This window comes from Planococcus citri, chromosome 1 (assembly GCF_950023065.1).
Source record: "Planococcus citri chromosome 1, ihPlaCitr1.1, whole genome shotgun sequence".
In the NCBI taxonomy this organism is placed as follows: domain Eukaryota; kingdom Metazoa; phylum Arthropoda; class Insecta; order Hemiptera; family Pseudococcidae; genus Planococcus; species Planococcus citri.
Genome location: NC_088677.1, coordinates 82,564,973 through 82,581,200, shown reverse-complemented (window position 1 = coordinate 82,581,200; position 16,228 = coordinate 82,564,973). Strand labels below are relative to the sequence as shown.

The 16,228-nt window shown below is 35.5% G+C and overlaps 1 protein-coding gene across 1 annotated transcript; it reads right to left on the bottom strand.

Moving 5' to 3' along the window:
- Window positions 1-5,611: 5,611 nt before the first annotated feature.
- On the bottom strand, window positions 5,612-12,604 carry LOC135837925 (uncharacterized). The gene is made up of 2 exons (XM_065353372.1): window positions 12,510-12,604; window positions 5,612-9,474 (listed from the first exon to the last, which is right to left on the bottom strand). The coding sequence occupies exon 2, from the start codon at window positions 9,285-9,287 to the stop codon at window positions 5,910-5,912; it is 3,378 nt and encodes a 1,125-aa protein (XP_065209444.1). The 5' UTR covers window positions 9,288-9,474; window positions 12,510-12,604; the 3' UTR covers window positions 5,612-5,909.
- Between the last annotated feature and the right edge of the window lie 3,624 nt (window positions 12,605-16,228).

Sequence of the window (16,228 nt, the reverse complement as noted above, 5' to 3'; positions counted from 1 at the left end):
TACTTTATAACAACTAAAATCCAGTAAATTGATGGAAAGTACTTACTTTCAGTCGAATTATTCATACTTGGTACATTTCAACATATCACACATCATTATAATCAAATTTTGAATTTTTCACCGTTTTTACCCCCTTCATCCCCCACCATTCACCCCAACAAAAAAAAATATTGCCAGATTCGTGATCTACACCCTCGAAAACATACATTTCGACATATCACACGTCATTATGGTCAAATTTTGAATTTTCGACCCCCCTCTCCCCCCACCCCATACCCCTACAAAAAAAATATTGTCAAATTTGTATTCTGCGACCCCAAAACCATAAGGGAGGATATCTTTTTACAATTGTGTTTGGGTTTACCTATTGTAAGTTTTTGAATTACACCCGTTTTGAGGGTGCTCACAGCCCACTGTGCGCTGGCAAAACTGTTTGAAATGGTGATATATGGCAGGCTATATCCTAAAATTAAGAATATTATTTCACCGAACCAGCATGGCTTTGTTGAGGGTAGATCAATCAACACAAATTTAATGAACTTTGTCGAATATAGTCTAAGCTCCCTAGATGGTGGTGCTCAAGTAGATGCAATATATACAGATTTTAAAAAAGCATTTGATAGTGTCAGCCATAGGATACTGATCCAAAAACTAGCCAGATTTGGTTTCTCCAATGAGTTGTGTAACTTGTTCTGGTCTTATCTTAGTGGTAGAACCCAATATGTCTCTTACAAAAATAAAATATCTAGTATTTACTCCTGTCCATCGGGTGTTCCCCAGGGTTCCAACTTGGGTCCCCTTTTCTTTCTTTTATTTGTAAATGACCTTCCATCTGTGATAGGTAATTCTGAAATAGAGCTATTTGCTGATGATGCTAAGATATACAAGAAAATCCAAGATATAAAGGATTGTGAGGGTCTTCAAGCAGATTTGGATATGTTTGTAAAATGGAGTATTGAGAACAAACTGCCCCTTAATATTTCTAAATGTGCAACAATGACATTTACTCGAAAAAAACTCTTTTGGAGTATAAGTACACAGTTAGTGGGGAAGAACTCTGTTGTTTAACTACTGTTTGGGACCTGGGTATAAACCTTGATGTGGGACTTACTTTCAAGTATCACACCAACTGTGATAGCAAAGGCAAGGAGGATGGCCTATTTTGTTGTCAGAAACTCAGTGCACTTTAAGAGAATAAGTACACTCAAAGTCCTATACTTCTCCTTCATCAGGTCAATTCTGGAGTTTGGTGTACTAGTTTGGTTCCCTCATACTGAAAAATTTATAAAAGAGCTTGAAAAAATTCAAACTAGATTTTTTAAATACCTAGGTATATCTAAAGACTTTTGAGTATTATCCTTATGACCTATCACGAAAAGAGCTTTCGGAAGGGTTTGAAGTGGATCCGTTGGAAAAAAGAAGAGAAACAATTGCATTAATGTTTCTATATGATCTCATCCACTGCAACATAAATGACAGTAACCTTTTGGGAAAAATCAATTTCTGGGCCCCAAAAATCCACTCCAGGCAGAAAAAAATATTCTCCTTAAACAATTACAACACATTTAGGATGAAGGTATCTCCTATGAACAATGTCATGGGTATCTCTGACGCTTTCCTCTGTAGGTTTGCAGATGCTGATATTTTTAGTATGGGTAGATCTGCTTTCAGGCGTGCGGTGAGGATGGCATAGGGGTAGGAGTGGGGGTGCAATGGGGGCTGTTTGTGAACCATTTCATATTCTGTACCTTTTCCTTTGGTTTTCTATGTTTTTTTTGTCTTTTTTTTGTTTTTTATAAGTATTTCTTCTGTTTGGTGTTATACCTTTTTGCTTATTTCTTACCTTCTCTTTTAGATAGGAAGAACTACATTTTATGAATATTTCTTTTGTTTTTTTCTCCTTTTTGCTCGCTTTTGTACTTTTGTATTTCTCAAACTTGTTTCTCTGTCCGGAGCAAATCATAGTCTTATCTCTTTAATTATAAATAGTCTCTCCTGTAATTGGCTTTAGCTGTTGGAGAGACCTAAATTGTAAAATAAAAATAAAAAATATTCTTACATTGAATACCTTTTGAGATACGAAAACCACTGTTTGCTGTTTTAGTATAGGTAAATTCATAGAAAATTTTCTTTTCGCCATCTTTAATGGCAAAACTACAGAACGGATTTTGATGAAATTTGGAGTATTGATTTATTTTGTCGCAGCTCAGACAACGTCGTTTGATAAGTATGTTTTCCAAGCCGTATAGTTCGAATCTGGAGTTATATATTCTTGATAGGGCGGGGGGAGGGAGGTTAGACGTGAAGAGGTGAAAAAAATCCAAATTTTGCTCATATCATCGTGTGATAAGTTGTTTGTTAATGGTTATGAGATCGCTGATATAGTTGATTTGAAATATTCATTTTACTAAAAAAAAAAACTCTTCAAAAAGGAATTACACCCCGCCCTCGCCACCGTTCCTAACGAACTTACTCAATGAACAAGAGGTAAAAATATTTCAGTAAAAAAATGTTTTGATATACTTAATGGTGGAACCCGCCCCTAATGAAAAAATACCTACCACTTCACCAGATATGAGACAAACTATGAAACAGTTAATGAGACAAAAATTTGGGGGCTGACAAATTCTAGAAAAAATGGTTATGAAACGTCTTACTTGGTATATTGACTCTACAAATTCCCTCAGTTCTTTTCAAAGTGGCTTTTGGAAAAAAAGATCTACTCTGGACCATCTTTTTAGTCCTAAACAGGAAATCAATACTGCCTTTCAAAATAAAGAATTTGTACTCTCAGTCTTCTTTGATCTTAAAAAAGCTTTTGACAAAGCATGGAGATAAAAAATACTTCAAAAAATACATTCTATAGGGATTAGAGGGCATTTAGCTTACTTTATTAAAACTTTTTATCAAATCGTAGGTACCTTTAGAGTCAGAATTGAAAATACATACCCTGAACTTTTTGATATTGAAAATGGAGTCCCTCAAGGCTCTGTACTTAGCACCATACTATTTATACTCCTAATTGATGATATCTGTAGTATTATTTCTCAACCTCTTTCCTTAAGAATTTTTGCAGATGATATAAACATTTCAATATGTTCAAATAACATCAAACTAGCCTCAGAAATTATCCAAAAAACTCTAAATTGTATTGAAAAATGGGCTGAAACAAATGGACTAACATTTTCTGAATCTAAAACTCACTGTATACTTTTTACCAAGAGAAATAAAACCTACCCAGAACCTATCCTTGAATTCAAAGGACATCCTTTAGTTTTTAAACCAACTACTAAATTCCTTGGACTTACTTTTGATAAAAAACTTACTTGGACGCCTCATTTTCTCAACATAAAAGCTCAACTTAACAAATGTCTAGATTTACTAAAAATTGTTAAAAATCCAAAGTATAACCCATCATGCCAACTATTACTTCACTTGTACAAAGCTCTGATACGTAGTAAAATTGAATATGGAAGTCCATGCTTTACAGACCTGTCAAATAAAACTACTAACATTCTCAAAACTGTTCAAAATTCCTCCTTGCGCATCTGCATAGGTGCTCTCTATTCGTCTCCAATTGATAGTATTTATTGTGAAGCTGCAGAGCTTCCTCCTGATTTTAGGAAAATTCTCACGACAAACAAATTCTTAACAACTGTTGCAAATAATCCATCTCACCCTCTTCAAAGGTCACTCAATGTCTACAGATCTCAGCATTTCCTCCATACTTCAGGTCCAATCCCAGAATTTATCAAAAATATGAACAACCTACAAATTGACCTAAAAAACCTAATACATCAACCAATATCTTATCCGCCTTGGTCTCTCAAACCTATACAGATGGAATTTTACTTAAGAAACTACCCAAAACATGATCACCCCCCCCCATTATTAATCAAGAGCCATTACTTAGAACTGTTATCAAACTATACTGAATATAACTTATGCTTCACAGATGGTTCAAAAATTTCTAGTATTCATACTGGTTATGCTTACTCAATTAATGACAAAGTTCTCAGTTTCAAAATTCACAACTGTGCCTCAATTTTTACTGCTGAACTCACTGCCATAAAACATTGCCTAATAGATATAATTTCCATTCAATCAGAAAATAAAAAATTCTTAATCCAAAGCGACTCACTAAGTTCACTGCTATCCATTCAAAACATTTTTTCTGACCATCCCATAGTCCAAGACATACATAAGTCCCTTTTTAACCTCCAATATTATGATTACTCAATTAGCTTCATGTATGTTCCCAGCCACATAGGTATTCCTGGAAACAAAACTGTTGATAGACTAGCAAAAACAGCCGCTACCCCCTCCCCTCCTACCACTCTCACTCCTGATGACATAAAATCTCTAATCACTCACAACACATTTACTAACTGGCAGAACTTTTGGTCACAACAAACTTCAAATAAACTCTTCCAACATAAAAAAACTACTCTCCCCTGGAAAAATCTACGTCACCTGAACAGAAAAGAAGAAATCCTGATTACCAGACTAAGAATAGGCCACACAAAAATTACTCATAACCACCTATACCAAAAAGAACCAAAACCCTCGTGCCAATTTTGCAGAAACGAACCCACATCCATCCAACACATACTTTTCAACTGTCCCCAACTAAAACAAAACAGACTTATACTACAGATAAAAGAAAACCCACCTACTATCCCTGACAAACCCTCAGAAATACAAAAATTCATCTCCCTAATAAAAAACATCAACCTCACAAACCAAATCTAACCCCCCCCCTTACCGGTGTAATAATCTTGTAATTATAAACACCCCAAAAAACAAAAAAACAAAATCTTCCCGACTCCAGAGTCATCTCAAATCAATTGTCCATCTTCAAGCCGATCTACAACTTCCACCAGAAGTTCAATTTTTTTTACCATTTCAAATCGTTCCATAAAGTGTTGTTATTGATTTCAGCAACTTGAAACGTGATTTTAAGGTGTGGGTGACATGCTCTTTTGGAGAATGAAAAAGTTGTAAAATTTCCATCTAGAGAGAAAAAATGCAATTGAAATGATCGCATTTAATCAATTTGTTGGTATTTCTATCATCACGTATAAAAATAGGTTTCATTATAAATTATTATTTCTGAAAATTACTTGGCTTAGAAATTCTAATGCACGTAACCTAACCTAGGTAACTACTAACAATTAAGTAGTAGATACTAAAAAAAAAAAAAAAAAACTAACCCAAAATTGAAATTTTGTTCTACAAATCACACAAGTCTTCTTTCACTAGATCGAAAGTAAAGTAGTCCTAGGCTACTCAAGGAATTAGGTACCACATTTTTTGAGTCAATCTGGAGCCTCCAAAAATAATTTACTTTTCTCTAGCAATGTCAAATTATGTACCTACTCTAGAAGGTGTTGTTGGTGTAATTACAAGTTACTTATGCAGCTCAAAAACTTGGTTCCGAAGAGCTAGTGAAATGTTCTTTCGGTGAATGAGATTTCAGATCAATCAGAGTTTATGGGTTGTGAAGGTTCACTATTCAGGATAAAAACAATCGAAACAATACATTTTATTATTGAAATTTGTTTCATCATGTGGGGTGCAAGAATAAAGTAAATTACTTCTTCAAAATTACTAGTAAGTATACTGTGATATATTTAAGACAAATCTACATATACATTTGATTATCTGCTTTATTGAAATTTTTTCATCATGTGAGGTAAAAATACAAATTATTACAGTAAAAATGACTACCCAGTTACCTAGTATACAAAATATACTTAGGTACCTACCTGAGAGATTAGGTAACCTTAATCACTTTCGAAGCTAATTCTAATACATATCCTAAGGAAAATTATTAATACCAAGTAAGTACATATCTTCCTAAAATCCAAAAAGTTGTTCACTTGTGAATACAATGATGTGAATATGATTCAAAGTTTAGGGCGCACAAAACGTAAAAATTTTGTAAAATGTTTACAAGTGTTTATTTTATGCTGGCGATTTGCAACTGAAGATAACAAACTCGCCTCTCTTTCTTTTTCCACTCCAAATACATCGCTGACTTTTTGGGCAACATGCTCACGAAATTCAGCATTGTCCGAATTATGGAAACTATCCATTACAGTTTGGAATATGATTTCTTCTAATTTTACGCAATTACCATTGATCAACTCCTTTTCTAATCTGGAAATCAGATCAATGGGATCAAATTCTTGAGATTTTATTGGTAAATTGTACCAAATGGATATATCATTCAGTAATTTTTCAAATTCTGCAATAATATTGACTATAGAAGCTGTAACTTCGGCATAATTTACTGATTCATCGATGGTATTTTCATAGGGTCTAACCTTTGTACCCAATCTTACAAGAAAGTCCATCAATGTAAGTGATTCGTAGGCATTGAATGTGGCAGTATTGCCAAAATGATTGCCAAAATCCTTAGTTGTGTAAACTTTGAATGAGGTCAGTCCTCCGAACCAAGATTGAACACCTTCCTTGATCGAATGGTAATTTATCAAGTTTGGTAAGTAGATTGATTTCCAAGTACCCAAAATTCCACCAATGAAGCCGAATGTGGTGTGTATTGGAGATTTCATGATGTTCGCAGAGCTACTCATTGGTTCACTGGCATTCGTAACTTGGCGTTTTGCACGTAGCCGTTTTGTATGTTCTTTTCCTCGCTCTTCAAGTGAATTATTAAGCTTTCCAAGAAATTCTACTAAATGAGACCCATGTATGCTATCATTTAGATTTTTCTGCGCATACCCAATGTAATGTTTAATTACATCCGACATGGGTTTCAATTCCTTTTTTTGTGGTAATTCCATAGGGTTGGAATTTCCACCATTTACACCGTTTTTACCCATTGATGCTTGCTTGTAATTGTCGATGAAGTTGTATTTGCGAGGAGATTGCTGACATGGCGACCATATTATGAGTCTGTTTCCAAATTTACCTCCACTCCCACCTTGACCACCTCTTCCATCCAATCCGCTGAGTCCTGTTTTCCTCTCTACTTGTATGTTTGTGGTATTCTGAGGCAAAAGTGGAACGAATATAGCTTCACCAGGATATCCACCAACTCCACCTTTGCCACCATCACCACCATCTCCACCAACATGTCCTTCTTGTCCTTCAAGAATGTAAAAGCACCCACGTTCTGTCTTGTTTCCTTCTACTTCGTATTTATATTCATATAATTTTAGTGTTATGGTATGGTTGCTCGATTTAGCATTACAAATACAAGTTAGTGGATAATATTTTTCTGCATTTTCCGCGTGAGTTTCAATAATATCATCGTATGCATCTTCTCCATTCCACCCACACGCTCCATTACCTCCATCTTGCCCTGGTCCACCTTGACCACCATTAACAGAAACGCTGAAATCTGGAAGATTGATGAAAGTCTCCCATATACCTACAAAGTGTCCTCCGGATTTTCCGGGTAATCCAGGTTTACCGTTGAATCCATTTTCATTGAGACGTCTTGCATTTAAAGCTTTTGATAAATTTTGCGAATTTCCTGGCAAACCATCGAGGGTAATTTTTCTAGCACCCCAACATTCCCAAATTGGTGCTATAATGAAGAGTTGTACCTGGTCACCAATCATGTTCAGGTCAGTGTCTATAAATACTCGTTTCAGCGCTAAGATCTCAATGATCTGGGGCAAAGTTGTACAATTCTTCTTGTATTCAACTATATCGCTGAGTTTAATGTAATCCCCTTCCATTACTAGCTTATTGGTGCCAGTACACAATGTGGATGGATGCAAATTGTTTTTCAATGCCATGTCTAGAATTTTACGCTGAATATTTATTTTTGCATCACCAAGTGTGATGTTTGCAAACTCATTCACATCGTAATGATTGCATTTTGCATAACGCTCTTGCAAGAGTTGTATGTACGATTTAGAGCTTACATTTGCTTCATGTTGAGCCAAGTGATTAACCACATCAGTACACAGACTATCACTTTCTAACAATCCATTGTAGAGCTGTTGCATGAATTTATACCAATTGCTCGACTTTTTGGAGTATTCGATGACATTTTTCAATCCCTCAATGCACTTAAATGAATCGCCAAGGGCATGGCCATTTGTCATATGCAAGAACGAAGAATATTGAGCATATTTCACAGCGGGCAGTAAACTCTGCTTTACTGTTTCCATATCCATGGAGGTAACATTGTTCACAAGTTGTTGCACACAGCCAATGGTTCTTGATTCTAAACTTGCACTATCTCTCAAATTGATCAATTTACTGTATAATGAGCTCGTTACATTGACTAATTGGGAAAGGTCATTGTTTTGATTTTCTTGGCTGATAAAGTACTCTTGAATTTTTTCACCACTTTTTTCAACATGTTGTAATATTTTCTCATTAATTTCCTTTATCAGCTTGCTGACATCATACAGAGATAGATCGGGTACAAAATAACCAAAATCTGAAGTGTCCTTTTCAACAAAACTGAGTTTATCTATGATAGCCGTGAGGTTTCGCTTGTTCTCACTCAGTTCAGGAATCTCACTTAGAATACCTTCTTGGTTTGGACTTCTAGAAATTCCTATTCTTGAGTAGACACCTTCCTGTTTCAACAATAACACATCTATGAGTTTGATTTCATCAGAACTGTGCTCTCTTCTTTTCAACCTTTCCTTGGCTTGTTTAATCAATTTAACAAAAATTTCGATTAGTTCATTGTCTTTCAATTCGGGAAATGGAACCATGGTTACAATCAGGCAAATACCATTTTGAAGTTTTTCAAAGTTTTTGACGAATTTAGTTACGTGTTCCAAGAGTTCGATGAAGTCGTCTTTCTTTTCACCCATACTTAATAAACTGTTATTAACTAAAAGAAGTATTTTAACACGTTGTACTTTATCAATGACTTTTTTAATAAAATACGACGCGGTTACATCACGAGCCATTTCTCTGGTATCAAAAAATCCTGGAAAGTCGTAATACCAGGCACGTGTGCCGTTGTCTTGCACCAATTCCGGAAATATTGTTACAGATGTAGGATAAGAGTTATTTATTTGGTTGTTATGTTGTTCATATATGCCGAAATCAAGACCCTCTTCCACTGAAACTAGGTTAGTATCATAACCTGCAATTCTTTGCGTTAATGTGCTTTTCCCAGACCCTATATTACCCATCACCAAAGTCACATTTTCCACGCTGGGTATATCATTCAATCTTGCCTCCCCTTCAGCTAAAAGATCAAAAAGTTTCTTGACGTCTTCATTTGTTACATTGCCAACTGGCGGTGGTGTATTTGCAGAGTAGGGATGTGGATTTTCATGCATTTTATCGTTGTTTTTTTTGGTACAATTTGTAAGTGTTGATTAGACCGACGTGAATCGATACTGTTCTTGGTTGCAGCTTTGATTTTGAAACTATTACAGATCGTGTATTTCAGGTCTTTGAAATTGATGCTTCTGCAGGTATTGTTGATTGCAGTGATGCAGATTTCAGAGAGGTTGATTCGGGAACCTGTAAAATCGAAAATATGGGTTAATTAAAACAAAAAAAAACCAACTTCGTGTAGATTAGGATGGATTGAGAAAAAAAAAATCGGAAGATGTTTACTAAATTCAGTGGAGACCTTCACTCTGAGGTGAAAGTTATCAGTAAGAATTTACTTATGCTATAGGTCCTCAAAAAGAGAGATTTTTTAGAAAAAAAATATGCTTCTTTTTCTTTAGCTTTTACCCAACCTGCTTTGGAGAAAATGGTCCAGTTCCGAAAAGTACCTAGTGATTCTGCGTCGACATGGCCCATTGACGTCAAAATACATGATATCTTACGTTATAACGTTCTAGTGAGTGATTGAAAACTTGCAAACCGCGAATTATTTTGGGGTAAATTCGTGTTTTTTAATTAATTTTTTCCTCTAGAGTATTTCGCGTTAATCATGCTAAAACATTAGTGGTGCCAACTTTTTGAGCATTATTGCTAATTCCAAGAACTTGCTAGAGAAAATTTGATCAAATTTCAGTCGTTTTTATCAATTTTTTCAAATTGACAATTGGTAAAGAAAAAATTGGCACATTTTGTTTTTCATTCAAAATATTCTGCTAATTCGACTTTTTGGCAAAATTAACACGCAGTTTTCGAAAAGAAAAAATTTTCACACCTCAAAATAAGTATGTTGTTCGTAAATTTTTAACCACTCAGTAGAACGCTGGGTGGGGAAGTGGATTTATATTCTATATACAGGGAGTCCACTTTCCTGGAAAACGTGGAAAGTGAGGGGAATTCGTCGGTCTAGAAAAGTCGAGGAAAAGTCCAGAAATTTCGTAATTTTCACGCAAAATCCCTGGAATTTTGAAAAAAAAAACGATCAATTGCAAATCATGGATAGGGACCTGTGATGAAAAGAAAACATCATTTTTACTTCTCAAAATACTAATTTTTGAAAGTTTTGCTCCCTCGCTTCGCTCGGGCTTGTTTTCATTTTTTTTTTTTTTTCATTAGAAAAGTGAAATATGTACTTGTATTTAATAAAAATCAAGTTTAAAAGCCAAAACATAAACTCCTCAGAAAAAACATTGTTTTTATGCACCTTGAAATACACATTTACAAGAGCTTTCGCCTTCGCTTGAGCCTGTTCTGTTTTCTTTTTCAAAATCTACTTTCATTAAAAAATACCTCATTCAAATTCCGAAATTTTTATAGCCCAAAAATGAACTACTCGTCCTCGTTTTTATGCATCTCGAAATTCAAATTTTCAGACGCCTTTTTGCCCTTGCTTCGCTCGAGCCTGTTCTCTTCTCTTTTTCAAAAGTAAGTTCCTTCGCAAAAACATTATTCTAATTTTAAAATTAAAAAAAAACAACAAAAATCTACTAGCATTGACCCCCCCCCCCCGTTTTCAGACATCTCGAAATGAAAATTTTCAAAGGCTCTCACCCTCGCTTCGCTCGGGCCAATTTAACTCTCGTTTTGAAAGTGAACAAATTTCACATTTGAGGCCTCCAAACATCCAAAAAAGATAGGAAACATTTTCACAAGTCGTATGAATATTGTATCAATTGGCAACATTGAAGTTTTTCTACCACATTAATCTTCAATTTGTAGGTGATTGTCAAAAAGTGGCTGCTGAATTCAAATCAATAAACCGGTTTCAAAATGTGATAGAACAGAATTGTATAATTTCTCATGCCCCACAACTTTTGTTTCAAGCTTTTTTCTCGATCTCCAATTTTTAGGTAATTTTTGATAACTGGTTGCAAATTAATGAACCGGTTTCAAAATCCGATCAGCGAAAATGGTTCAATTTTTCACGCTCGCTCTACAACTTTTGCTTCAAGCTTTTTCTCTCTATCGCCAACTTTTGTGTGATTGTCAAAAATTGATTGCTAAATTCGAACCAATGAGCAGCCGGTTTCAAAATGTGATTAGAAAGAATTGTGTAATTTTTCACGCTCTACAAGTTTTGTTTCAAGCTTTTTTATCTATCTACAATTTTTGGGTATTTTTTGTTAACATGGTTGCAAATTAATGAACCGGTTTCAAAAAATTCATATCACGTTTTTGTCGCCTTAGGGTCATTCCATGCCAACTCCACCACAAAAAGGCGATTTTGAAAGTCATGTCTATCGATTTCGCTGAATTTTTTCTTACAATATCAACCCATCCAGTAAGCAAGAACCCTGCAATTAGTTTGGTCCAAGCCCCCTCAGGGGACGGGTGGGGGCTTCCATTATTTTCACATTGTCTCGAGATACTCAACTTCATCAGCCCATTCCTCCAAAACTATGATGCTTTGATCAAAACATAATTTCACAGTTCGAAAGGGCATTGTATTTAGAACTTTTTAAGTATTTTGAAATTTTCAAAAGTTGAAAGTTGAACTTTCAAATTGTAAGTTCAAATTTCAAGATGATGCTGTAAGTGGGAGCTACCATTTCAAATTCTGAAAAAATTTCTATAGATGTACCTTTTGATGTTTTTTTGAAATATTTGAGTTTCGAGATAGGATCTCTTGATGGAGGGGGAGCACCCCCACCCCCAATTTTGGGAGAAACTTTCGAAAAAAAATCTGGGGCATGTGATATATCGAATTCTATGTTTTTGGTGACGTTGAACACGAATATGGCGTCCAATATTTGATTGGACCTGTCCACGGCCCCCAGCACCTCCACAAAGGGGGTGATTCCCAAAAAAAGGATTACATTCATGTGACACATGAAATAGTATGTTTTCGATATCGCTGAACACGAATATAGCCATAGTTTTTTAAATTGACCTCACCCATGGCCCCCAGAACCTCCCCCAATAGGTAAAAGTCCAATAAAATTGTTGGGGGCCGTGGATGGGGTCCAATAAAAAAAATCCGACGTCATATTCGTATTCAGCGTCACCAAAAACATAATATTCCATGTGTCGCACGTAAAAAACACTTTTTTGAACTTTTACCCCCTTTGGGGAGCTGCTTGGGGCCATGGATGTGCCTCAATCAATAATGAAACGTGACATTTTATATGTAAAAATCTGTTTAGTTTACAACCAGTGAAATTTCATACCTGAATACGAGCCTCTCGCCAAGTACTGTTTCACTATTTTTCCTCTTATTCCGATCTTGGGTTTGTAATTCAACTGATTAGAATTTGGATACGTGCACAAGTGAATTTTCGCAAAAATAGGGTTGATCCTGGTATACAAAAATATCCACAAGAAAAATTTTCCACCGAGTACGAACTTCGAACGATTTTTTTTCGATTACGATATTTCAAAATAAGCGTTTCTATCGTACTTGGTTCATGTCATATGTACTTCGACAACCGCATCCGAAAAAGTGAAGTTTTAATTTGTGTCGGCGATAACATAATATGTATGTGGTTCGAGTTCTGTATGAAAATTTTGACTAGAAAAACACCAGAGCGTTTAACTGTATATACTGATCGCAAAATTCCCCGAGGTTGAATGTGCCGTGACACGTAATTAATTAAATGAGAAAGGAACACATGGCTGGCGCGCCGAACATTCTTGTACAATTGTGCATGCATATAATGCTGATAGATGCCAAGAAAATGACTCGCCTGCGAGTGCGTGGTGGTAAGCTAAAATCAGCTCACGAAAAAATAAGTTGTGCGATGAATTTTTTCTCGAAAGTAAACATTTTTTTAAAACCAGTGTTATTTTTAATTCGACGTTTGTTTCAATTTGAAATTCATTAAATCCTTCGACACAAGTACCTATGTGAAAAATGGATCATTGGTTTGGAACATTTTGAGATCTCGGAATTCATTAGGATGAATCAGATCACTTTTTAAGTTTATAAAGGTGTTATCTCTATCGGTGATTATCGCTTCCACCGCGCCGCAACGTTAAAAATAATCATCGACAGGAAAATCTAAAAAAATAACGACACGTTTTCATTTGGTACCGTTGCTGTGTAGCACTTATCAACATTCAAACTGATCACACCTACACTGTACCGAAAATCCTTAGTCATTATCCTGTTTTTCACACAGTTATCAACAGGTATTCCGGCGAAAATGAAAAATAACGAAGCCACGTACGTATGTTCTCTGAAAACCCTATAAATTGAAATGATTACTCAAACTCTTCTGACTGCGTTTTTCACAATCTATTCCACAAAGTCATGTGTGTCGTACGTCAACATTACTTATGTATCTAATTTTTATTAATTTGAAAAAAAATCGTGATTTATTGTACGCTACTTTCGTGCTTCAGAAAACCAAGTAATAGCATTTTAATATTGATTCTTTGCTCGAGAAGACGTATTTTATTACAAGATTATTCGCCAGAGGTAAGCACTTTGCAACTATTACTCCTCGTTGTCCGTTTTATGAAATTTCATTTTGAAAAATAATTAATGATTGTGTCACTAATCCACACTTCCTGAAGGTTAAATACTTATCTATCCACCTCTCACGAGTCTACATAATATACTTACATAGAGATGGATCACAAAAGAAAATCTGTTGGGGTTCAATGAAAATTCAGTGAAGACCTTCATCTCTCAAGTTGAAAATCAATCAGAAAATTTTTCAGATGCCCTCAGAGCCATAGCGAAGTAGGGGGAGGGGGAGGAACATAGAAGTACCAACTCTTGAGTTTTTTGCCTTGAAAGGGTATTCCCGGATAAGATAGGTGAAATCCCCCTGCCCTCGGATTTTTAATTTTTTGATTGAACATTGTTGGGTAGTGGGTACCTGGTACCTCTAAAAAAAATTGTAGACCTAAAAATTTGTCCCCCATCCCGCCCCCCTTGTCCACAATGACGAAAAAACGTTTTTTTCGGGAAAAAAATTGCACATCAACGAGTTTCGAATAAAAAATTTTGGTTTTACCCAAAATATGTACAGGAAGCATGGGTCTATCCACATACATTTTTTCGAAATTTTTCTGACCCCCGGGAGGGAGGGGAGACATTGACAAAAGAAAAGTTGAAACCGCCATATCTCCGAACCTAATTCTTGTGCACAATTTTTTTTCCTAATAAAATATGTTCAGATAGTACTATTTTTGGAAATTTTTTAAAATTTTTTCTCCAGGTAGGTCATCTTTAAAAACTCAACAAAATCTTCAAAATGTGATGTTATGGGAAGGATTGCCCTACACACTCTGCTAGTGATTCGTATCAGTCTTTCATAGACGATGTCTCGAAAATACGTACACTAGCGATGTGTACCCTAGTACACATATTTTACTCCCTTATACTGGAAGTTTTGGTAATGTGTTAAATTCTCTAAAAAATAGGTATTCTCACCTACACACACACTCGTTGTGTATGTGTAGTGTAAAACAATGTAAAAAATAGGAGAACATTATTTTAAACATAGGGGAATATTATTTCTAATCTGACAGCTCGCGCTCGCACCTAAAGAGGGTGGTCTCAGGTACCTTTCTTCACCCTGTCTACAACCCTTATATAAATACGAATGCACGAGTGCATAAAATCGCTAATGTTCTTACGATTTCTAGATAGTTGGTTCTTAGTCACTGCCCGGGGGTATGGCGAGCTTGCTCGTTATACCTAAATACATGATCGCATGAGCATCTTGCTCATGTCATCGCATTTTTGTCTGTACCACTTGAGGCGTGGAGATTTAACCATGACAAGAGCTATTTAAAATATCTCTTATTGGTTTTTAACATGGATCATCTCACTTCGGGAGTGATCCGCTAAATTAAACGTGATCTAAATAACTCGTGAATTTCTAAATAAATAACTCGTGAATTTCTTGATAAATTAAACTAAATAAATAATCTTCATCTGAATTTCTCTGCTAAACGAAACTTAATCGAAATATCACTGCTAAACGAAACTTAAACCTTTTTCATTTAAATATCTCGTGATTCCAATTCTGTCGTCGCCTCTAGTATTAGGGAGTGCAAAGGAGAGACAGTAATATTGCATTGTTATGTAAGTATTTTACAATTTATTCCCTGGGCTGCGTTCGCCCATCCAGATAAATGTTGCTTTTAACGTAATTATATTTTTTATTAGTGTAAAATTGTAACTTTATCGCATTTTTACGGAGTGTAAATATTTTTGTTCATCCCTAAGAAACTCGCGTCGCGTGTTTAATAACTCGTTGAAAAATCTATCTCATGTTCATACTTACGAGCATATACTTGTAAATAAGACATAGGTTATAACACTGTACATAAATATCTCTAGACTTGAACTATTTTAATAAAAACATCATCGAAAGGTGTAGAGCTGTGTTTTTATTTAAATGGTATCAAGAAATATCGTTATAAAAGGTTTGAATGATTGAACTCTCCCAAATTGAGCTAGTCTGGGAAACAAGGCAAATATTCCCCACGTAAGGAATATTTCTCGCCGCGTTCACGTAGAGAGGATAAATATCTAACCTTCCAACCTAATCATTCTCACTCTCTTTATATCAGTGCTTTTTGTCATAATAGCACCTGGGGCACTGTACCCCCCCCCCCAGGGTCCCTCGGAAGAGTCAAACTGTAAATCCAACTTCATATTCGTGTTCAGGGGATCCGATTTATATGAAAACGACACCCATATTGCCAACATTTTTCAGACCCAAAGTTGGGTGGGGAGGTGCCCAATTGCCCATGGGCCCAAAATGAGCCCTCAGAGGAATTGTTGCGTCTTCTACAGTATTTCAAGGTTCACGTGCAAAGCTTCAGAACTTCACTACGAGTATTTAAAAGCACATTTTGAAGAGTTTTTTGAGTTTTTAAAGATGACCCACCTGGAGAAAAAATTTGAAAAAATTTCCAAAAATCGTAC

What these genes read in the sequence shown, in the direction of transcription:
- LOC135837925 (XM_065353372.1), bottom strand. Translation starts at nt 9,287, where the DNA reads ATGCATGAAAATCCACATCCCTACTCTGCAAATACACCACCGCCAGTT.